Source organism: Hyperolius riggenbachi, chromosome 8, assembly GCF_040937935.1.
Source record: "Hyperolius riggenbachi isolate aHypRig1 chromosome 8, aHypRig1.pri, whole genome shotgun sequence".
In the NCBI taxonomy this organism is placed as follows: domain Eukaryota; kingdom Metazoa; phylum Chordata; class Amphibia; order Anura; family Hyperoliidae; genus Hyperolius; species Hyperolius riggenbachi.
The window spans coordinates 42,521,446-42,546,739 of NC_090653.1; the positions used below are offsets into that span (position 1 = coordinate 42,521,446).

At 46.2% G+C, this 25,294-nt stretch overlaps 2 protein-coding genes across 4 annotated transcripts in view; one reads left to right on the top strand and one right to left on the bottom strand.

The window, feature by feature from the left end:
• Positions 1 to 18,774, bottom strand: part of AGPAT1 (1-acylglycerol-3-phosphate O-acyltransferase 1) — a 107,945-nt gene extending 89,171 nt beyond the window's left edge. Inside the window, exons 1-4 of one of the 3 annotated variants that reach the window (XM_068250307.1) lie at positions 18,593 to 18,774; positions 15,874 to 15,971; positions 7,655 to 7,926; positions 62 to 221 (exon numbers count right to left, since the gene is read on the bottom strand). The gene's annotated coding sequence lies outside the window, so the exon portion shown is untranslated. The remainder of the gene's footprint in view (positions 1 to 61; positions 222 to 7,654; positions 7,927 to 15,873; positions 15,972 to 18,592) is intronic. The other 2 variants (XM_068250308.1, XM_068250309.1) reach the window with 2 other exon arrangements.
• A 119-nt stretch (positions 18,775 to 18,893) lies between these two features.
• Positions 18,894 to 25,294, top strand: part of RNF5 (ring finger protein 5) — a 35,840-nt gene continuing 29,439 nt past the window's right edge. The window contains exon 1 of the mRNA XM_068250314.1: positions 18,894 to 19,146. Coding sequence (XP_068106415.1) covers positions 19,046 to 19,146 — 101 coding nt within the window. The 5' untranslated portion in view covers positions 18,894 to 19,045. The remainder of the gene's footprint in view (positions 19,147 to 25,294) is intronic.

The window sequence follows — 25,294 nt, forward strand, 5'->3', positions numbered from 1 at the left end:
TTCTAAAAGCCAAACTCCAGCCAAATGTGAGCAGAGCTTGTTGTCATCTGTGTAGACATACTTAGATTAGATGATGTTTGAACGAGATAGATCTCCTATGACAGGCTTTCTCACCCAGGGTTCTCTGGATCTACAGGGTTCCTTCAGTACTCTGCAGGGGTTCTCTGGCATTTTCCCCCATCGTAGGTGAAATATGAGAGAACACACTATAATAGGGGATACTGTAAAAAGAAGCAGATTCATTAAATGCACTAGAATAGGGAGACAGTATAATGAGGCGCACTGTAATAGGTGGTAGTGACATAAACAGCCACACTTTCTTTTCAAGAGAACCTAAACTGAGAAGGATATGCATTTGTCCTTCTAAAATAATACCAGTTGCTTGACTCTCCTGCTGATCCTGTGTCTCTAATACTTTTAGCCACAGCCCCTCAACCAGCATGCAGATCACGTGCTCCGACTGAAGTCAGACTGGATTAGCTGCATGCTTGTTTCAGGTGTGTGATTCAGCCACTACTGCAGCCAAAGAGATCAGCAGGACTGACAAGCAACTGGTATTGTTTAAAAGCAAATACATATATCCCTCTCAGTTAGGTTCCCTTTAAAGTCTATGCCTCCTGCAAAATAAATGCAGGGGTTCCTTGAGATCCAAAAATTATTTTTAGGGGTGGGACGGCGAATCCACGAATCCCTCGAATATTGAGAAATATTCGAGATTCGTGGATTCGAATCCCGACGCCATTTCCCCCCTAACGAATCCGCCGAATCCCGCTGCATCCCCGCGCAACCACCGATCCCCCGCTCGTCCTCTTCCGACCCCCCCGCGCCTCCTCCGCTCGCCCCTTGCATAGATGTGAGCATTGGCTCACCTAACACCTGCCCTGGATTCCCTACCTGCCGCTAGCGCAGAGCCGCAGACCTCTTGTTTCCTCCTCTGTTCCCCCTAGTGATACTGAATGCCCCTATACCTAACTAGCTATACTGAGGGTCCCTATACCTAACTAGCTACACTGCCCCTATACCTAACTAGCTACACTGAATGCCCCTATACCTAACTAGCTATACTGAGGGTCCCTATACCTAACTAGCTACACTGCCCCTATACCTAACTAGCTACACTGAATGCCCCTATACCTAACTAGCTATACTGAGGGTCCCTATACCTAACTAGCTACACTGAATGCCCCTATACCTAACTAGCTATACTGAGGGTCCCTATACCTAACTAGCTACACTGAATGCCCCTATACCTAATTAGCTATACTGAGGGCCCCTATACCTAACTAGCTATACTGAGGGCCCCTATACCTAACTAGCTATACTGAGGGCCCCTATACCTAACTAGCTATACTGAGGGCCCCTGTACCTAACTAGCTATACTGAGGGCCCCTATACCTAACTAGCTATACTGAGGGCCCCTATACCTAACTAGCTATACTGAATGCCCTTATACCTACCTATACTGAATGCCCCTATACCTAACTAGCTATACTGAGGGCCCCTATACCTAACTAGCTATACTGAATGCCCTTATACCTAGCTATACTGAATGCCCCTATACCTAGCTATACTGAATGCCCCTATACCTAACTAGCTATACTGAGGGCCCCTATACCTAACTAACTTTACAGAAGGCCCCTATACCTTGCTAGCTATACTAAAGGCCCCTATGCTTTGCTAGCTTTATTAAAGGCATCTATACCTAACTAGCTATACTGAAGGCACCTATACCTAACTAGCTATACTGAAGGCACCTATACCTAACTAGCTATACTGAAGGCACCTATACCTAGCTAGCTATACTGAAGGCACCTATACCTAGCTAGCTATACTGAAGGCACCTATGCCTAGCTAGCTATACTGAAGGCACCTTTACCTAGCTACCTATAGTGTGAGCACCTAGCCTGCCTACCTATACTGTGGGCAACTATTCCACGGATCGCAGGATTCGTTAGATGCGGGATTCCAAAGGTTTGAGATATTCGAGAACCTTTTTAGATTCGTATTCGAAGAAATTGTGGATTCGTCCCATCCCTAATTATTTTCAGGGTTCCTCCAGGTTAAAAAGGTAGAGAAAGGCTGTCCTATAAAGTACCCTGTAATACAACAGTGGATAATTCCTCATGAGCCAGAACTCAGCAATCCCACTCGGACACCAGTAGTGCTATGAGTGGCTGTAAGGAAGCAGGCTGTTGGGGGCTGTTAGCTTACACAGATTTCTTTTTAGATTATTGGAATATATCTACACCCCTTGAAAGATCATCATAGCTCCAGGGGTGTAGATATATGTACCTTGCTGCGATCGCATGCTGCGTGCTCATTCTCGTTGCCACCAGTTAGTAGACTGATCCGTGAATGGGAGGACACGTTTCCATTCATCGATCAAAGTGCCTGTGATCAATGATCACCAACATCAGTGAGATGCCGGTGATCATTGACAAAGTTAAAGTAAAACCACAGACAGCACTTCCCGTGTACTGCTCACGGTAGCAGGTTTTATTTGAACACTACAGTATAATGGCTGAAAACAGACATAACACATTTCTCCCATTTTTTTCTTATTGTTCCCGTTAAAATGCATATAGAATAAAATAACTGTTAGCAAAAAGTACCACCCAAAGAAAGCCTAATTGGTGACAGAAAAACAAGGTTTAGTTCATTTTGGTGTGAGAAGTAGCGATTAAATGATTAGTGAATGAATGGGAGGAGCGCTGAAATGTGAAAATTGCTCTGGTCCATAAGGGGAGCACCAATTGGAGTGGTCAAGTGGTTAAAAACAGAAGTAATATGAGCATGTGACCAGATGTGTAAGTAAGGGAGAGTTCACACTTGTAATGTACGGAAATTGTTACATGTGCATTCTGCCACTGAAGCTAATGTTTGTAATATAGTTTACTTACACGAGGAGAAGATGCATACAACCGTGGTAATATTACAGACAGCACAGGCAATATTACCCTTACTTCCGCCAGCAATACCACAAGTTACACTATTACTGCGACAAGATAAATAACACATAGTGTGCTTTTCTCCTGGAGGACTCAAAGCGCCAGAGCTGTAGCCACTAAGACACACACTATAGGCAGCAGCAGTGTTATCTGAATCCGATCCGAACATTTGTATAGCACTTTTCTCCTGTTGGATTCAAAATACTCAAGAACTGCAGCCACTGGGAATGCGCTCAAGAGGCCACCCTACAGTGTTAGGGAGTCTTGCCTTGAACGCCTTACTGAATAGGTACTGATGCTAGCCAGGATTCGAACCCTGGTCTCCCATGTCAAAGGCAGAGCCTTTAACCAGCACACTATCCAGCCACTGTTGGGGAGTCTTGCCCAAGAACTCCTGTCTGAATAGGTGCTAGCTTACTGAACAGGAAGAGCAAAGATAAGAACCCAGGTCTCCTGTGTCAGAGGCAGAGCCCTTAACCTGTACTACTATGATTTAATCAGTGTTTGCCCATTGTAAAAGCTTTCCTCTCCCTGATTTACATTCTGAAATGTATAACATGCCAACATTTTTTACTGCTGGCAGGTGATGTCTGTGGAAGAAGTTGCTGCTTTTTTGGCAGTTGGAAACAGCTGTTATTTGCCACAATGCAACAAGACTTCCACAGTGTGATGTCAGTACCTAGGTGCTGACATCACACTGTGGGAGGGCCATACAGAGCCCCCTGATGACCTATTTGAGAAAAGGTAAAGATTTCTCATTGGAAAGGAGGTATCAGCTACTGATTGGATGAAGTTCAATCCTTGGTTACAGTTCTTCTTTAAGTGCTCTCCCAAGATAAGGAAGTTAACTGACCTCTTGTCGTGACCAAAATGCTAAATGAGGAGCAATGGGCCAACACTCTGGGCAATAAACTGCTTTGCTGCTAGTAGCTACCTGGTTGCGATCCCTTATGTTACCCCACTGAAGAGGAAGAGAAAAGGCGAGACCACACCTGGGAGACTTGACAGGTGAACCAAAGTCGTCAGGTAAGTTGAGTTCCCGGCTGGAGGTATTCAAGGCAAAGTCGGTAAACAGGCGGAGATCAGGACAGGCAGCAGGCAAAACTGAGTCTATATTCAGGCCAAGGTCGGTAACAAGGTCAGAAGAACAGATGAAGTCAGAACAAGCCAGATCAAATATATCATTAGGAAGAACAGACTGAGCTTTGAGCACTAAGCACTACCAGAGCGGCCAGAACAGTCAGACTCAGCACCAGAGGACAAGTGAGGGTTAATTTCCTCTCCTAATATAAGTCAATGTCCACCACTCAATTGGTGCCATTTTTCATGCATGTACAGTCTGTTATGCATGCCAGTATAGCCAAAAATGAATGTGCAGCATATGCATGTAAAGTCATTAAAGAGAATCTGTATTGTAAAAAAAAAAAAAAAAAAAAAATCGCACAAAAGTAAACATACCAGTGCGTTAGGGGACATCTCCAATTACCCTCTGACACAATTTCGCCGCTCCTCGCCGCATTAAAAGTGGTTAAAAACAGTTTTAAAAAGTTTGTTTATAAACAAACAAAATGGCCACCAAAACAGGAAGTAGGTTGATGTACAGTATATCCACACATAGAAAATACATCCATACACAAGCAGGCTGTATACAGCCTTCGTTTTGAATCTCAAGAGATCATTTGTGTGTTTCTTTCCCCCTGTTCTCATGCACTGAAGTTTCAGGCTGCTCTTTTCTTCCTGCAAACAGCTTTGCCCTTGTCTGTAATTCTTCAGTATGTGAAAGCCCAGCCAGCTCAGAGGACGATTTATCCAGCTTGTAAAAGATAAGAGAGAAGAGAGAAGCTACTCTAATCCTAAATAATACACAGGCAGTGTGCATAGAGGGGCCTGGAAGGGGGAGTTCATAGCAGAACCACAACACTGAAGAACTTGGCAGCCTTCCAGACACAGGCCGACAAGTCTGACAGGGGAAAGATACATTGATTTATTACAGAGACAGTGATAGTATAAAGTGCTGCAGTAAGCCAGAACACATTAGAATAGCTTTTTGAACTTGTAGGGTGATAAAAAACAGGATGCAATTTTTGTTACGGAGTCTCTTTAAACACCAAGCAGATTCTCGCTCGTTCAACAGTGCATGTAGCTGAAGACTCACAAGATCAACAACCGACAGAGGAAGGAGTGTGCTGGTGTGCGTTAGTTTGCACATGGATGCACGTGGTACGCCGGTGTGACGCACCGATAGGCAGCAGATCTACATTCCTGGTGAGTGCAAAATAATCCACCATTCTCACGAGGGATCCTGATGCGGAGCTTTGTATGTGATTATTTAAACCATATGCTCTGTGAATGTAAATGGTGCTACTGACACGAGTTTTGCCTCTGATGAAGCAGCCAGCGAGCAGCGAAACGCACGTTAGGCTGTAAAAGAATTCAGAAGGACATACATTCTGGAGCAGAAACCGTGCCTTGGACCTGTACGGCTGATCTATTAATTGAATAATAAAGAAAAAGTAAAGGTGGCCACACACCAGCCAGTTTCTTACAATGATATCCGACCGATTCAATCATTTAATGGAATCTGCTAATAACTGATCCTGCAAATGAAGCTCGATCGATTTTTGATGAAATCGTTCAGTTTGATTGATAGAGCTAGACAGAAGATTTCCATTGATCGGCAGTCGTGAGTGCATTGCTAGCAGCGTTTGAGTTCTGGACCACCGACGCAGCAGCGGAGCTACTCTCACCTATCCACCTGCGCTTTCTGCTGTGTCTTCTCTCTGCCCACTGATGGGCTTCTTCCTGTCTCTTCTCTACCAGGGCGCCTTTGTCACATGACAAACTCTAGAGGTCAAACGCTAGAGGCCTCTAGTGGCCACACAAGGTATGTGCCAAGGAGGCCCCAGAGTTTGGCCCTTTAGTGTTTAGTCAAGGGACACATACAGTGCGATGCGAAATTTTGGCAACCTTGTTAATTTTTATGATTGTCCTGTATAAATCATTGGTTGTTACGATAAAAAATGTCAGTTAAATATATCATATAGGAGACACACACAGTGATATTTGAGACATGAAATGAAGGTTATTGGATTTACAGAAAGTGTGCAATAATGGTTTCAACAAAATTAGGCAGGTGCATACATTTGGGCACCACAAAAAATGTAATCAATATTTAGTAGATATAAGCTTGGCGGATGAGCTTTTTGTCCCTAGGCCTTCTCAAAGGAATACAGGACATGATCTGCGCATGGAGGAAAAACGTTTTAGCCATTTATTTAGGAAAGGGGTCTTTACAGTAAGAGTGATTAAGATGTGGGATGCATTGCCACAGGAAGTAGTTATGGCAAACTCTATACCTGCATTTAAAGGGGGATTAGATGCTTTCCTTGCATTGAAAGACATCCATGGCTACAATTACTAGGTAATGCCTAATGATGTTGATCCAGGGATTTTATCTGATTGCCATCTGGAGTCAGGAAGGTTTTTTTTCCCCTTTTTGGGCTAATTGGACCATGCCTAGGGTTTTTCGCCTTCCTCTGGATCAACAGGGATATGTGAGGGAGTAGGCTGGTGTTGGTGTTGTACTTTGTTCTCTGGTTGAACTCGATGGACGTATGTCTTTTTTCAACCCAAATAACTATAGATCCTCCTTTTGCAGAAATTACAGCCTCTTAAAAGGGAAGGTTCAGGGAGGGGATTAAAAAAAATAAAAATAAATTTCCACTTACCTGGGGCTTCCTCCAGCCCGTGGCAGGCAGGAGGTGCCCTCGCCGCCGTTCCGCAGGCTCCCGGTGGTCTCCGGTGCCCGACCCGACCTGGCCAGGCCGGCTGCCAGGTCGGGCTCTTCTGCGCTCCATTTCCTGGGACTACTGCGCCTGCGCAGTACAGCCCGGCGGACGTCCGATGACGTCAGCGCGCCGGCGTGGGACGCAGAAGTCCCAGGAAATGGAGCGCAGAAGAGCCCGACCTGGCAGCCGGCCTGGCCAGGTCGGGTCGGGCACCGGAGACCACCGGGAGCCTGCGGAGCGGCGGCGAGGGCACCTCCTGCCTGCCACGGGCTGGAGGAAGCCCCAGGTAAGTGGAAATTTATTTTTATTTTTTTTAATCCCCTCCCTGAACCTTCCCTTTAACACTTCCTGTAGGTTCCAATGAGAGTCTGGATTCTAGTTGAAGGTATTTTGGACCATTCCTCTTTACAAAACTTCTCTAGTTCATTCAGGTTTGATGGCTTCCGAGCATAGACAGTTCTCTTTAACTCACACCACAGATTTTCAATTATATTCAGGTCTGGGGACTGAGATGGCCATTCCAGAACGTTGTACTTGTTCCTCTGCATGAATGCCTTAGTGGATTTTGAGCAGTGTTTAGGGTGGCTGTCTTGTTGAAAGATCCAGCCCCGGCACAGCTTGAGCTTTGTCACTGATTCCTGGACATTGGTCTCCAGAATCAGCTGATACTGAGTGGAATCCATGCGTCCCTCAACTTTGACAAGATTCCCAGTCCCTGCACTGGCTACACAGCCACACAGTATGAAGGAACCACCACATTTTACTGTAGGTAGCAGGTGTTTTTCTAGTAATGCTGTGTTGTTTTTCCTCCATGCATAACGCCCCTTGTTATGCCCAAATAACTAAATTTTAGTTTCATCAGTACACAGCACCTTATTCCAAAATGAAGCTGGTTTGTCTAAATGTGCTTTAGCATACCTTAAGCGGCTCTGTTTGTGCTGTGGGTGGAGAAAGGGCTTCCTCTGCATTACTCTCACATACAGCATCTCCTTGTGTAAAGTGCGCTGAATGGTTGAACAATGCACAGTGACTCCATCTGCAGCAAGATGATGTTGTAGGTCTTTGTTGCTGGTCTGTGGGTTGACTGACTGTTCTCACCATTCGTCTCGCCTGTTTATCCGAGATTTTTCTTGGTCTGCCACTTCAACCCTTAACTTGAACCTGTGGTCTTCCATTTCCTCAGTATGGTCCTAAATGTGGAAACAGACAGCTGAAATCTCTGAGACAGCTTTCTGTATCCTAAAACCATGATGGTGAACAATCTTTGTCTAAAGGTCATTTGACAGTTGTTTTGAGACCCCCATGTTGATACTCTTCAGAGAAAATTAAAAAAAGAGGAGGGAAACTTACAGTTGAGCGCAATCGCTTACAGGAACTGCAGGGATGATGTGACACATAGAAAAATTGTGGCTTTTCAGAGAAAGCTGTCGGTTTTTCTTACAGAGACAGATCAATTATCGGGAACTGTGTTTCCATTCATTGATCTCCGGGGCAGCGGAAGGCGGCGGGAGCACGCGGGGCCAGCGGCAGTCAGTGCAGCCTATCTGGACGAATATATCTGTCCAGATAGGCTGAAGTGGTTAAAGAGAGTCTGAAGCCAAAATAAATACTTCTTTTTACTGGCTATTTATGTTAATATGAGCAGTGCGGAAACGCTGCATTCCCGCGGCAGAACGAGGGCTTTATACCCCCCAAATCCCCAGGGCAAAAATCAGGGAGCGCTTCCTGCTAGAGGCAGAGCTTTGCGCTGTAGCTCTGGAGTCTCATTCTCATTCTTCTTTCACAGAGAGGGGCGGGAAGAGGCAAAGATCCATGGAGATTGACGTCAGTAGAGGCAGAGCTACAGCACAAAGCTCTGCCTCCCCGGGCAGCAAAATCCACCACCTGGAAAGTCCTGGAATCTTGCCCAGGGGATTTGGGGAGTATAAAGCCCTCGTTTTGCCGCGGGAATGCAGCATTTCAGCACTGCTCATATTGTTTAACATAAATAGCCAGTAAAAAGAAGTATTTTTAATGGCTTAAGCCCTTTACAGCATAGGAAGGGACATAGATGGGGACACCCGGCAGCGTGTGGACGGATTTGTTCAGTTATAGCCCTCTCTGATCAGATAATGATCTGAGAGAAAACTTGGCACATTGACCAGTGTTTAGCCAGCTGTATCTAATAAGAATATGGTTTTCAAAATTCTTGTAGAGTGCACTACCCCTTTACATATATTTACGAATTAGTCCTGATAGTTCCTGCTGTATTAGTCCTCATATATTGCATCCTCCTTCACTCAGAGGCCAGTGGTTTTCCAGGTTCTCCGGGGGGATCGATTATAAACGGCACAGCACATATAAAAGGTAAAAGAAAAAGAAGAAAAACATAGTGCGATCCGTCTGTATTAATTCCACACGGGGACCATCACCCTATGGGGGCCCAGCAGTGCAAGTTCTATTGTGGGATCACCTCTGTCACCCCTGTAGTGACCAACAAATGGCACGCTCACCTTGCTGCAAGGCTGCCCCGCCTCACAGACAGCAACTGGTCTTAAAGAGACACTGAAGCGAGTAAAAAACTCGCTTCTTCTCATATATAGCAGGGGCATGTGTGCCCCTGCTAAACCGCCGCTATCCAGATGCCCTTACCCCCCAATTCCCCCCTGCAAAATCTACGACCAACTTGGTTGTAGATTTTGCTGCTCCTAGAGGCAGGGCTAATAGACGCAGCCCTTCCTCTCAGCGCCGTCTATCAGCGGCAGATCTCCGCCTCTCCCCGCCCCTCTCAGTGAAGGAAGATGGAGAGGGGCGGGCGAGAGGCGGAGATACGTGCTGACAGATGCGTGAGAGGTAGGGCTGCGGCCATTAGCCCTGCCTCACCAGGACGCGATCCCCGGTGAGGAAGGAGGGCATTTGGGGGGTAAGGGACCCCCGTTGTGCGGCGCGATGGCGGCGGTTTGGCAGGGGCACACATGTCCTGCTGAATATAAGAGAAGAAGCGAGTTTTATACTCGCTTCAGATTCTCTTTAAGTTGTTACAATAATTTTCTTCCACCGCGATCTCAAATAAAACAATGAAACATCGCGCAGTTACGTCTTAAAATCGATCTGAAAATTGTAAAATATGATTACATTTGAAGAAAGAATCGTTCAGTAAATGAGAACATTCAATAATTGCCTTCAGATTACTTACGATCATTGAAATCGCATCGAAAGGTCGCATTTAGTGAATAATTGTACCGTAAATGGGCACCTTTATAAGAATAATGTTTGTACAATTTATCATGTCCAATTGAACAAGTGCACCTAATAAAGTTGAGTGTAAATGTAAACAGATTATAAATCGGCCCTGAAAAAAGGAACAAATGAGGAAGAGAGAAGGATAGAGGGATTTGGTTCCAAAAGAGGGACTGTCCCTTCGAAAAAGGGACTTTTGTGAGCGATGGGTCCATAGTGAATGGAGAGAAGGTTGCTGTGAAAAGTGCTACAGAGCATGTCCAGATACCGGTATAGTTTGAAAGTTATAGAGGGCACACCATCTAGTGTAGGTCGGGTTCTTGATACTAGGACGTAGGCTTGTCCCGAGTAGAAACAATGTTCAAATGTATCAGCACACCGCTTTCAGAATGCTTGACGCTCTTTTTATTGAGCTATGCGTTCCATAGAGATATTGAAGTCAACAATTGTTTCGGGGGCCACGCAGGGTCCCCCTTCATCAAGGCGTGTGGTAACCAATAAAAAGAGCGTCAAGCATTCTGAAAGCAGTGTGCTGATACATTTGAACATTGCAGATACCTGTATATACAGCAAGCATTTGTACTCACGGGTTGCCCAAACAACGTAGATTCCTTGGGGCTAATCTACAATGCCTGCAGCAAGAAATACTAGGAGTTGTTACACCTATTTAAATACATTCCTCCAATAGAAAGAGGACACATGCCCCACTGGGACATAGGCCAATATTTACTTTCTGAAGAAAAATGGCTAGTTCCTTCTAAAAGGTTATTTCACCTTGTTTAACTTTGCAGGAAAGCCTGCAGCTGTGTGCAGTGACAATAATGCAACCTGCCGTTGCTGACCTCATTCTGAGAAATGCTGCCAGGCAAGGTGTCTCAACTTCACAGCTTTCACAGTGATTCAACCGGAACAAGCACACAATAATCTATGAATGCTCTGCAAGATCGTTTTTGTAATTTGCAGTTAAAAAATATTCTCTCATTTCAGTGTGCAGCCAACTGCAAATTTCCAGAAGTGCCTTTAAGAGACACTGAAGCGAGAAGAAATCTCGCTTCAGTGCTTATATTCAGCAGGGGCATGTGTGCCCCTGCTAAAACACCGCTATCCCGCGGCTAAACGGGGGTCCCTTCACCCCCAAACCCACCCCTGCAAAATCTACGACCAACTTGGTCGTAGATTTTGCTGCTGTTGAGGCAGGGCTAACGGCTGCAGCCCTGCCTCTCAGCACCGTCTATCAGCAGCGCATCGCCGCCTCTCCCCCGCCCCTCTCAGCGAAGGAAGACAGAGGGGCGGGGAGAGGCGGAGATACGCGCTGACAGACGCGCGTGAGGAAGGGCTGTGGCCATTAGCCATGCCTCAATGCGGAAGTGATCCCCCACTGCACGGAGGGGATTTGGGAGGTAAGGGACCCCCGTTCAGCCGCGGGATAGCGGCGTTTTAGCAGGGGCACACATGCCCCTGCTGAATATACAGTGGAGGAAATAATTATTTGACCCCTCACTGATTTTGTAAGTTTGTCCAATGACAAAGAAATGAAAAGTCTCAGAACAGTATAATTTCAATGGTGGGTTTATTTTAACAGTGGCAGATAGCACATCAAAAAGAAAATCGAAAAAATAACCTTAAATAAAAGATAGCAACTGATTTGCATTTCATTGAGTGAAATAAGTTTTTGAACCCTCTAACAATAAAAGACTTAATACTTAGTGGAAAAACCCTTGTTTGCGAGCACAGAGGTCAAACGTTTCTTGTAATTGATGACCAAGTTTGCACACATTTTAGGAGGAATGTTGGTCCACTCCTCTTTGCAGATCATCTCTAAATCCCTAATGTTTCGAGGCTGTCTCTGTGCAACTCTGAGCTTGAGCTCCCTCCATAGGTTTTCTATTGGATTAAGGTCCGGAGACTGACTAGGTCACTCCATGACCTTAATGTGCTTCTTCTTGAGCCACTCCTTTGTTGCCTTTGCTGTATGTTTTGGGTCATTGTCGTGCTGAAACACCCATCCACGACCCATTTTCAGTTTCCTGGCAGAGGGAAGGAGGTTGTCGTTCAGGATTTCACGATACATGGCTCCGTCCATTTTCCCGTTAATGCAATTAAGTTGTCCTGTGCCCTTAGCAGAAAAACACCCCCAAAGCAAAATGTTTCCACCCCCATGCTTTACGGTGGTGACGGTGTTTTGGGGGTCATAGGCAGCATTTTTCTTCCTCCAAACACAGCGAGTTGAGTTAATGCCAAAGAGCTCTATTTTGGTCTCATCAGACCACAGCACCTTCTCCCAGTCACTCACAGAATCATTTAGGTGTTCATTGGCAAACTTCAGACGGGCCTGCACATGTGCCTTCTTGAGCAGGTGGACCTTGTGAGCCCTGCAGGATTTTAATCCATTGCGGTGTAATGTGTTTCCAATGGTTTTCTTGGTGACTGTGGTCCCTGCTAATTTGAGGTCATTCACTAACTCCTCCCGTGTAGTTCTAGGATGCTTTTTCACCTTTCTCAGAACCATTGACACCCCACGAGGTGAGATCTTGCGTGGAGCCCCAGAGCGAGGTCGATTGATGGTCATTTTGTGCTCCTTCCATTTTTGAACAATCGCACCAACAGTTGTCACCTTCTCTTCCAGCTTCTTGCTAATGGTTTTGTAGCCCATTCCAGCCTTGTGCAGGTCTACAATTTTGTCTCTGACATCCTTGGACAGCTCTTTGGTCTTTCCCATGTTGGAGAGTTTGGAGTCTGCTTGATTGATTGATTCTGTGGACAGGTGTCTTTTATACAGGTGACTAGTTAAGACAGGTGTCCTTAATGAGGGTGACTAATTGAGTAGAAGTGTCTAACCACTCTGTGGGAGCCAGAACTCTTAATGGTTGGTAGGGGTTCAAAAACTTATTTCACTTAGTGAAATGCAAATCAGTTGCTATCTTTTATTTAAGGTTATTTTTTCGATTTTCCTTTTGATGTGCTATCTGCCACTGTTAAAATAAACCTACCATTGAAATGATACTGTTCTGAGACTTTTCATTTCTTTGTCATTGGACAAACTTACAAAATCAGTAAGGGGTCAAATAATTATTTCCTCCACTGTAAGCACTGAAGCGAGATTTATTCCCGCTTCAGTTTCTCTTTAAGTTGAGATTCTCTTCTTAGAGGAACATCCCTCTCCTTCCCTTTGCTGAGCCCTACAAAAGAACCAACAAGCCCTCTTACTAAAATGTTAAGCAAAACAAAATCTTAAAACGGAAGGAATTTGCGATAATTCAGGTTGGAGTGAGCATAGGATGTCTCCCACAATGCATCACTGCTAAATATGCAAATTATCCCTTGTTGTCCTTGTAAGCTAGCCACACCTCCAAAACCGCTGGAATGATCCAAAACAGTCTGTATGCATGTTGGATTATTGTGGCTCTGTACAATTAACAAGCTGACACATCATTGCATTCCAGCGGTTCTGGAGGTGTGGCTAGCTTACAGGGAAAACAAGAGATAATTTGCATATTCAGCAGTGATGCACTGGGAGACATCAGATGCTCACTCCAACCTGAATTATCGCAAATTCCTTGTGTTTTAAGAAGGCAAACTTATTTTGCACGCCAGGAAAAAAAACAAAAAACATACTGTATATAAGTAGATAAATACTTGTTCTACTTACATAACATACAGTATATATTTATCCATTAGTTGAGCCGTTTATTATTTTTCTGTATTATTGTTTATTGCCTAGTTTCCATGCTTGATGGATGTTCGCTGCATCCGCGGCGGATCAGTGAAGTCCATTATCCAGATAGCTTGGATTCTGCCATCACCACATTGGTGACTGGTAGTTTTCCTGCTACTCTAGTTCTGGGAACGTAACTATAGGCTGCAGTTGCTATTAGTTACGCTCTTTCCTGTAGTTTTGCCTGGGTGGATGCTTGCTGGTGACTGTTGTTAGCCTGCTTGCTCTGCTTCTGTGGACGTGACTGTGAGCTGTGGTTGCTACTAGTTACGCTCCAATCTATAGTCCTGCCTTGTACCTGTCTGAATGCTTGCTATCGCTAAGGCAGTGCAACATCGCACTGCACTGCCATTGTGTCTTACTTGTCTAGTTACACTCCAATCTACAGTCCTGTCTTGTACCTGTCTGAGTGCTTGATATCGCAAGGGCAGCGCAACATCGCACTGCGCTGCCATTGTGTCTTACTTGTCTAGTTACACTCCAATCTACAGTCCTGTCTTGTACCTGTCTGAGTGCTTGATATCGCAAGGGCAGCGCAACATCGCACTGCGCTGCCATTGTGTCTTACTTGTCTAGTTACACTCCAATCTACAAAAAAAATAAAAACAATGGTGCACAAGCTAGCCTGGGGCACCGGGAACTCTCACTGCCCGGGGCCCCAGAACCAGCATGCAACACCATATGTGAGCGCAGCCAAGCCCTGGAGCTGCCACCCCCAGGAGCCTGTCCCCAACTGCTCTGAGACTTACCAAACACACAAAGGGAAATATTCACTTCCCAAACAGTTCTCTGCTGCTTATATAAAGCCTGCAGGCTGCTTGTAAGCCAATAAGAAGTGCACACACACGTTACACCTAGTCTGCAGTAATCAATTAAGCAGAGGCTGAGCAAATTCAGCCAGTCGTTGGAGAGGGTTTCAGTTGCATATAGACAATGGCTATATGGCCAGCAGGAGGCACCAGCGTGCAGGATATTCCCTCTCATCTGCCCCCCTCCTAACTAAACTGCATGGGAATCTGCAAAAAAATTAAAAACAATGGTGCACAAGCTAGCCTGGGGCCCCGGGAACTCTCACTGCCCGGGCCCCAGAACCAGCATGCAACACCATATGTGAGCGCAGCCAAGCCCTGGAGCTGACACCCCCAGGAGCCTGTCCCCAACTGCTCTGAGACTTACCAAACACACAAAGGGAAATACTCACTTCCCAAACAGTTCTCTGCTGCTTATATAAAGCCTGCAGGCTGCTTGTAAGCCAATAAGAAGTGCACACACACGTTACACCTAGTCTGCAGTGATCAATTAAGCAGAGGCTGAGCAAATTCAGCCAGTCGTTGGAGAGGGTTTCAGTTGCATATAGACAATGACAATATAAGGAGGGGGGCAGATGAGAGGGAATATCCTGCATGCTTGTGCCCCCTGCTGGCCATATAGCCATTGTCTATATGCAACTGAAACCCTCTCCAATGACTGGCTGAATTTGCTCAGCCTCTGCTTAATTGATTACTGCAGACTAGGTGTAACGTGTGTGTGCACTTCTTATTGGCTTACAAGCAGCCTGCAGGCTTTATATAAGCAGCAGAGAACTGTTTGGGAAGTGAGTATTTCCCTCTGTGTGTTTGGACACTGCAATCTACAGTCCTGTCTTGTACCTGTCTGAGTGCTTGATATCGCAAGGACAGCGCAACATCGCACTGCGCTGCCATTGTGTCTTACTTGTCTAGTTACACTCCAATCTACAGTCCTGTCTTGTACCTGTCTGAGTGCTTGATATCGCAAGGGCAGCGCAACATCGCACTGCGCTGCCATTGTGTCTTACTTGTCTAGTTACACTCCAATCTACAGTCCTGTCTTGTACCTGTCTGAGTGCTTGATATCGCAAGGGCAGCGCAACATCGCACTGCGCTGCCATTGCATATTATTTGTAGCGATATCAGAAGCCCAGAGCTGCAGTTGCTCTGGGCAGCCTGTGTAGCCTCTTCCATTAATCAGCTACCAGTCTTGCTGATCTGGGTGGTCAAAGTTTAACCCCCAAGCATTACACCTGTGATTTGTAAACAGACGGTATTGCTTACGCACACAAGCATTACAAAGGGCGAGTTTGTAGACCGCATAATAAACACAGAGCAGTGGGTAAATGGAATTTGATTTTATGGTTGACAACCACGTTTTAATGAGCAGTGCTGATGGCCTCCCTGCCTCTTACCTGCTCTGATACTGCTGTAGCTCCTCCTTGCTTCTGGATCACTCCCAATGAGGCACATGCACACAGATGTTATTGCGTGCAGCATGTAAAAGAACAGCCTGGAATCAAAGGGGAAGAAAATACCAGGGGACAGAGTTAGAGGATGCACACCACTTTCTCAACACCAGCACCACAAAAGAGAGCAGCCCAGAACAGAACAAGACTTATGCCGGAAACAATGCATGTTCAGTTCTACTTTAAGGGGATTTTTGTTTTCTTTCATGCATGAATGCATTTGTGTGTGCATATTTTCTCTTATTTAAATAGGAGCTGTCAGCCATACTATCTGAGAAAAAAAAAACATATATACAAGTAGATAAATACTTGCTCTACTTACATAACATATATATTGCCCTGTCCACGTTTTGAATTTAGTGATTTTTCTACATTAAAAAAAGAGAAAATCCTTCTTAGCATTTCCCATTTTAACTGTGGCTATTTTGAAGTCAACCCTGATGTCATTTCCTCCCTTACTCTACCCTACCTGATTGTGTATGCATTGCCCGCCTTTCACTATAGAAAGCGCATTGTCTCAGCATCAGAAATATTGGCCAATCAGAGAGGAACAAAGGTGTAGGAGGGAAAAACAGGAGGGAAAGAGGCCGCAGCCAATCAGGCTGCATTAGTTAAGTCTGAGGGGAAAGTAGAGAAGCAAAAAAGGACAACCCAGCATGCCCTGCATCTTCCTTTTTGTGTACCAAATAAGAATCAGGTAAACTGGGGAATGATCATTTGTCAACAAGAAAAGTAACAGTGATATTACATTTTGGATTGCCTGGTTAGCATCCTTATTACTTGTTTACCAGATAAAAATAAAGAATTGATTTTGTTTTTATGCCCGACAGGCTATAAACAGCAAAAAGGTGCCATGACTGACATGCATAACCAACAGAGTTCACCTTAAAGTGGACCCGAACTTTTAGGCTCGGTTCACATTGGCATTTTCAGCCAAATGGATCCGGTAAAGCGGATCTGGTTTCCGCTTCACTGGATCCGTGAAGACGGATCTGATCACCGGTCAAACGGATCTGTTTTCACTCCTTTTCTACAGCAGCCCGGCGGGTGGAGGGTGCAGCAGCTGGGCGGGTGAGGGAGGGTTAAAAACTTACCCAGGCTTCAGTCTTCAATTGCTGCCGGGTGGTTTCTTTCAGGCTCCAGTCTTCTTCCGCCTTTCGTCCCACTTCACGTCATGCGAAGCTTCCTCCTTCAACCCAGGAGGAGCGTGTTTTAGTCACATGACACGAGGTGGGACACAAGATGGCCACTATTTATACTTACCTAGGGCTTCCTCCAGCCCCATGAGCACTGGGGCCTCCATCGTTGTCCCCCTCAGTTCCTCCTGCTACAACTCCTGGTAATGCGGTCAGTCGCTGCCACTCGTTGCCTTCTGTGCATGCACAGTACTACTGTGCAGATGCAGAACGCTCCAGAAGCGCGACACAGGGTGTGTGCGTGGCCGTGCATGTGCAGAAGGCCACAACTGCCCGGATTACCAGAAAAGAGAGAAATCGAGAGCCCAATATGGTGTAGTATGTCAGAGATACGAAGGGAAATGAATAAGTGAGATGGTTATTATTATTATTATTTAGGATTTATATATAGCGCCGACATATTACGCAGCGCTGTACAGTGTATATATATATCTTGTCACTAACTGTCCCTCGAAGGAGCTCACAATCTAATCCCTACAATCTAATCCCTACAATCTAGCACCTCTGTGTTAACAGAGGTGCTAAATTCACTGCACATTGATTGCTGTGTTTGTTGTCCCCGCTTTATTGCCTGAAGAAGTGGGTCTCACGCGGTCGTGCTGACATCATCGGACGTCCTACGGACTGTACTGTGCAGGCGCAGAACTACTGCGCCTGCGCAGTACAGCCTGGAGGACGTCCAATGGCGTCAGTGTGACCGCATGAGACGCACATTGGAGCGCAGAAGAGCCCGACCTGGAAGCCGGCCTGGCCAGGTCGGGTGAGCCACCGGAGAAGACCGGGAGCCTCCGGAGCGGCGTCTAAGGCACGTCCTGCCAGCCATGGGCTGGAGGGAGCCCCAAATATGTGGATTAGTATTTTTATTTCTCTGTGAACCCTCCCTTTAAGTAATACCAGTTGCCTGGCTGTCCTGCTGATCCTCTGCCTCTAATACTTTTAGCCATAGACCCTGAACAAGCAAGCAGCAGAACAGGCATTTCTGCCTCTGGCTGTCGCATTCCATGGCTCCGATACTTCTTCCTTCTAAGCTGGAAGGAGGTAGAATGGAAGGAGGTAGTATTGGAATAATGTGGAATTCAATGGCCGAGGCCGGACAAGGTTGAGTTCCCCCCCCCCCTGTCCGCAGTTGTAATGCGTCAGTTTTATATAAAATACAGAACAAGCACTTAGAAGCTCGTCTCTACCCCCCACTGTTTGCTGTATACTTTGTACAGCGCTACAGAAGATGTTGGCGCTATATGAATTTTAAAAAAATTGATTATGTTACTTCGACACACTGGCCAAAGTTATAATAGGAATAACAGATTAAACTTGATTTGTTGCCATGGGCAACAGTTCCACTCATGCTCCAATTCAAATCTGTGAGAATTATCCTGAAGTAAATACAGAATGCCAAACATGACTGCAGTGCTGCCTGATGCCCAAAACCAAAAGCACCCACGTGACAGGGATGTAATCTGCTGGGTTACCTATTCCATTTCTGGCAACGTCCTGATTTGCTTTCTACAATGATCTCCAACGTACAGCTGGTTGCGTTGCTTGTTTGTATGTTTTCTCAATAAAGTTTTTTTCTTTTACAACAAAAAAAAACCAAAACAAAATACGACCCAACGCATTATGATCGAGTGACATGTGATTATGTAAGCCTTCAAAGGGGGCGTGGCGACAATATGACAGGCCCAATAGAAAGCTGCCTTCGTCCCCCCGTCCAGCTAGTCAGGCCGCAGCTTCTGGAGTTTACACAGCGTTGCATCACGCGCCGTGGGCGGAGCCAGCCCGACCAATGAATCTCTCTGAGGCGAGGTCCCGCTGAGGGGCTGGCCAATCGGAGGCGGCGGTCTCGGGATGCCCCGCCCAATCGAATTCCCGACCTCTCCCGTCTAGCGCCGCCTTGCGCCCGGCTTTCCGGTCTGTCGGTTGCCATGGCGGCGGCGGGGGGCATCCCCGGAGCGGCGTATGAATGTAATATCTGCCTGGAGACGGCGCGGGAGCCGGTGGTGAGCGTGTGCGGACATCTGTATTGGTAAGATGTGGTGGGCATACAGGGGACATATATATAGCAGGTGGTCTCCAGGGGCTGTCAGTCCCCAGATACGCTCTAATCAGCCCTCATCAGCCTCACGTGCAGGTGGAAGTGGGCTGAGGGGGGCGGGGATAATTGGCTTATAATGCACACCTGAAGTGAGGGGGGAGGTGGAGGCTGACATATGGATTTCATTTTCAGCTATGCAGAGTGCCTGGCTGTCCTGCTGATCCTCTAACAATTTGAGGCTTCACTTTAGATTCTCACCTATGTAGAGGGATGAGTCTGGATTGCCAGAGAGCTTTCCTGGTGTGGTGAAAATGTTTGCAACCTTGTGCCAGTACACGCCAAGAGCGGTTCTGAGCGGGTTTTAAAACGCTTGCGCGCGGGGGGAGAGGAATCATCTTGGCTAATGTATTGCAATAGGCTGGTGCACACCAGAGCGGTTTGATGCGACGTTAAGGTCGCATAACGTGCCCCCTAATGCAACGCATTGAAAGACTATACCTTGGACGTTATTTAGCCCTGCATTTGGTGCGCCGTTTTTGTCGCACAGTGATAGAATGAAAACCGTGCATGCGTTAAAAAAAAACCTGATACTTTTCCGTTAGCCGGACACATCCGACAGGTTGTGCTAATTACATTAAAAGTTCACATTAACATAAAAGTGTTAATGTAACCGCTTGTCGGCAGGTGGCGCTAATTGCATGAATACTTGACATCACTTAAAATGCTAATGTTGCTGAATGTATACTGTTTGAAGTGGCCGGCTCTCTGCGGCCAAATGTATATTAAAGTGAGTTAATGACAAATAAGCCGCCGGCAATGTAACAGATCAAATCGCCGGCTTCGTGTCTCGCTCTCCTCCCCCCTTGCCCTCTCTCCTATATAATTCTGGGAGGGGAGGGGGACATGCATGTCCCCCCAGAGTCGTTCCCTGCTTGTTTTATTGCAACGAACGACTCTGGGGGGACACGAGTGCCCCCTCCCCCCTGGGATGCCAGTGTTCTATAGGAGAGAGGGCAAGGGGGGAGGAGAGCGAGACACGAAGCCGGCGGCTTATTTGTCATTTAATTAACTCACTTTTTTAATATACATTTGGCCGCAGCGAGTCGGCCACTTCAAACACTATACATTCGGCAACATTAACATTTTAACCCCCCCCCGGCGGTATAAAAAAAATCTGCCAGGAGGGAGCGCCGCAGTTTTTCTTTTAATTTTTTTTTCCTATATCATGTAGCGAGCCCAGGGCTCGCTACATGATAGCCGCTGCTCAGCGGCATCCCCCCCCGCCCTCTTCGATCGCCTTCGGCGATCTCCGATCAGGAAATCCCGTTCAAAGAACGGGATTTCCTGGAGGGCTTGCCCCGTCGTCATGGCGACGGGGCGGGATGACGTCACCAACGTCGGGACGTCATTGGGAGTCCCGAACCACCCCTCAGCGCTGCCTGGCACTGATTGGCCAGGCAGCGCACGGGGTCGGGGGGCGTGCGGCGCGACGGATAGCGGCAATCGAGCGCGGGGCGGCGGCGATCGGTGTGCTGACGCAGCTAGCAAAGTGCTAGCTGCGTGCAGCAAAAAAAATTAAACAAATCGGCCCAGCAGGGCCGGAGAAAACCTCCTGCGCGGCTTACCCCGAACTAAGTTCGGGGTTACCGCCAAGGAGGTTAAGTGACGTCAAGTATTCATGTTATTAGCTCCACCTGCCGACAAGTGGTTACATTAACACTTTTGTGTTAATGTGAACTTTTAATGTAATTAGCGCCACCTGCCGGATGCGCCCGGCTAACGGAAAAGTACCAAAACATTACTGAGCATGTGCAAACAGTCTAATGCAGCTAAAAACGTGTATAACGCATAGCATGCAGCACTTTCATTTAGCGTGCAGCGTTGGACACCAACGCAACGTCTGCACTGTGAACAGCCCATTGATTTTTCATTGCTGTAAGTTATTGTGCGTTACATGTTGTAACGTGCGACTTTAACATCGCACTGTGAAAGAGCCCTAAAAGCAAACTCTGGTCTTGCAGCACTTTTGTGGATTTCTGAGGCTTTTTTCTGCCTCAATGTAAAGTATAGAAAAGCGGAAAATCGCTCTGAAAAGCGCTAGATCAAATCGATGTTTCAAGTGTTTTTGTTACAGTAGCTGTTCAGTTACAGCTGTACTGTAACAAAATATAAAAAAAACTACACAAACGCTAGGCATGTTTAGAAAATCGCTCTAAACATGCCTAGAATCGCTCTGAAAAAAAAGCTTAAAAAAACCGCTAGCATTTTCGGAGCAGCTAGCGGTTTTTGGTGCGCACTGGCCCTTTGTCAGATTTTGTATCCAGTTGCAATTATTTATAGGTCCTACTATCAGAAAGTGCAACCTAACCAATTGCTTAGCTATTACTATCATAGGGCTCTTTCACACCGAAAACTGCGAAACACAAATGTGTTTTGCATTTCACATTTTGCGATTTTCACTGTTGGGGTCAATCAAAATGCAGCAGAACTACCATTGCCTTTTTAGAAAATCGTAACTGTATTCAGTATGATCGCATTCCCACGATTCCAATTGTAATTTGCATTTGGAAAATCACAAGAATTTTCAAAAACAGAATGAACCGCAGCCGGTGTGAAAGGGCCCATAAAATGCAACCCAACCTAACCCTATTCTCTCACTGGAGGCTCCCTCTACTGAAGCCTAACCCTAACCAAAAAACTTGGTTTAAAAAACCCTGCAAACGCTCATAGTGTGAACGTGCCCTAACTGAGGGCAGCCTTCGAAAGTACTTGTGTCCTTGAGTAGCTTCAGGGAGGTGGTCAGAGGTGCGTTCATATGGCACATGCGGGAGCCTGGACTATTGCGTTTGGGCAGTATGGATGAAATTGTCTTTGGAAGTACTTGTGCAAGCAAGTACTCCCAAAGGCTGCCTGCGGAGTGTTCAAGAGGTATTCAACCTAGCAGGTTGGACAACTTCAATGGGGGACGGTGCTGGAATGACAAGATGGTGCAAGGGTCTTGAAGGCTCTTTGGAATCCAGAGTCTTTCCTCGACATGGGTAAGTATCTAACCTGAAGTGCGTTAACTCACTTTAGGTTCCCTATAAAGTACACTCACCTAAAGGATTATTAGGAACACCATACTAATAGGGTGTTTGACCCCCCTTTCGCCTTCAGAACTGCCTTAATTCTATGTGGCATTGATTCAACAAGGTGCTGAAAGCATTCTTTAGAAATGTTGGCCCATATTGATAGGATAGAATCTTGCAGTTGATGAAGATTTGTGGTATGCACATCCAGGGCACGAAGCTCTCGTTCCATCACATCCCAAAGATGCTCTATTGGGTTTAGATCTGGTGACTGTGGGGGCCTTTGTAGTACATTGAACTCATTGTCATGTTCAAGAAACCAATTTGAAATGATTCAAGCTTTGTGACATGGTGCATTATCCTGCTGGAAGTAGCCATCAAAGGATGGGTACATGGTGGTCATGAAGGGATGGACATGGTCAGAAACAATGCTCAGGTAGCCTATGGCATTTAAACGATGCTCAATTAGCACGAAGGGGCCTAAAGTGTGCCAAGAAAACATCCCCCACACCATTACACCACCACCAACAGCCTGCACAGTGATAACAAGGCATGATGGATCCATGTTTTCATTCTGTTTATGCCAAATTCTGACTCTATCGAGACCAGGCAACATTTTTTTTCTATCTTCAACTGTCCAATTTTGGTGCGCTCGTGCAAATTGTAGCCTCTTTTTCCTATTTGTAGTGGAGATGAGTGTTACCCGGTGGGGTCTTCTGCTGTTGTAGCCCATCCGCCTCAAGGTTGTGCGTGTTGTGGCTTCACAAATGCTTTGCTGCATACCTCGGTTGTAACAAGTGGTTATTTCAGTCAACTTTGCTCTTCTATCAGCTTGAATCAGTCGGCCCATTCTCCTCTGACCTCTAGCATCAACAAGGCATTTTCGTCCAAAGGACTGCCACATACTGGATGTTTTCCCTTCTTCACACCATTCTTTGTAAACCCTAGAAATGGTTGTGCGTGAAAATCCCAGTAACTGAGCAGATTGTGAAATAATCAGACCGGCCCGTCTGGCACCAACAACCATGGCAAGCTCAAAATTGCTTAAATCACCTTTCCCATTCTGACATTCAGTTTGGAGTTCAGGAGATTGTCTTGACCAGGACCACACCCCTAAATGCATTGAAGCAACTGCCCTGTGATTGGTTGATTAGATAATGGCATTAATGAGAAATTGAACAGGTGTTCCTAATAATGTTGTAGGTGAGTGTATACGGAGCACCTGGGTGCTCATAATGCTGGGTACACACTATGAGATTTTGTGGTTGATTTACTGTCAGATCGATTATTTCCAACATGTCCGATTTGCTTTCCAATCGATTTCCGAGAATTTTCTGATCGATTTCCCTTAACTTTAATAGAAACTTGATCTGAAAATGCTCAGAAATCGACCGGAAAGCAAATCGGACATGTTGGAAATAAATGATCTAACAGTAAATCGACCATAAAATCTCATAGTTTGTTCCGAGCATTAGTACAGAATATTTCTTAAATAAACCACCCCCTAAGGGAGGTTCATTAATTGTGTGGTCTTTTAGGGAACCGCGTGTATTTTCTTATGTTGGGCTTCTCTGTAGCCCCCTCAGTCCATATGCAACCCTCCATCTTCTGTGTCTCAGGTTGAAATTCCCAGTGACTTCCTGTGTCTCTGGCCACCGCGATGCATATTGGGATATGTAGTTCACTGATGTGGTTACATCTCCTGGCCCGGAGATGTAATTACATCAATCGGAACTGAGTCTCCCGGCATGAATTGAGGCTGGCAGGTACCTAGGACAAAAATAGCAAGAACCTGCGGCACAGGGAGGTAGAAAAAAAAAGTCCATACAATTCTAGAGCCCCCTTGGTGGGCGTTTCATTTAAGAAGTTTATTTTAAAATAATGCTTGTTTCTGGTGTAATTCAAACACTACTGCGACCAAAGAGATCAGAGAGGCTGTCAGGCGACTGGTATTATATAAAGGGAAATAAATATGGCAGCCACCATAACACTCACACTTTGGGCTCCTTTTACAGTGTAAAGAAGACTACACAGGGATTGCTAAATGCATGATGAGACACTAGACCTTTAATGCTGGGCATAAACGGTGAGCTTTATATTCTCAATCGAGCCGCTGATGGCTCGATTGATAATATTCAACCTGTCCGATACCCTGCCGGATTGATACTGCGCTCGATACCGGCAGGGAGATTAGGGGCGGCTGATTAGCAGTGCTCGCAAGGATGTGCGGGAATCGTTACGTGCGGACGAGCGGAGACGCGCTGGCAATCGAGCCGCTGGCTTGATACCGCCGCAAAAACTCACTGTGTATGCCCAGCATTACAGCTGAAAAAAACCAGGGCTGTGGAGTCGGAGTGGAGGAGTCGGGGCAATTTTGGGCACTCGGAGTTGGAGTCGTGATTTCATAAACTGAGGAGTCGGGAGTCTGCTGATTTTTGCACAAAATCCACATCCCTGTTAAGTATTAGACTAAGGAGTCGGAGTCAAGGAGTCAGAGCCATTTTGGGTACCCGGAGTCGGAGTCGTGATTTCATAAACTGACGAGTCGGAAGATTTTTGTACCGACTCCACAGCCCTGAAAAAAAACATTTGGGACTGTCACTCGCCATCACTCTGATGTGTACAAGCATTTCCTCGGGTTTGTACCACTCAAAACACAGGTGACAAGCAGACAGTATTAATCTCGCTGTCTGAGAAGGTTGGCCAAGCTAGTCTGGGGCAATTGCTCCAGCTGGCAAAAGCCCATGGCCTGGCAGGATTCTGCAGCTCTGTAGCCTGTTACAATAATAGGGCAGCAACCAGTATCTCTCTGTATTCACAGATCACTTGACCTCCTCTACACCCCCCCCCCCCCCTCTCTGCTGAGAGATTAGCTCTTTGTGGCTAGTGCTGCAACTATAAAGCTGGCCATACACTTGGCCGATTCCCGCCAGATCGACAGCAGATTCGATCATCTGTCACATTTTTTAACTGCCTACTTTTTTCGCGAAAGAACCCCTTTAATGAGGGAGTAGCTGGACAGTGAAAGCAGCTCTGTAACTCGGTCACACTGCTGCCAGCTGAATGCTCGC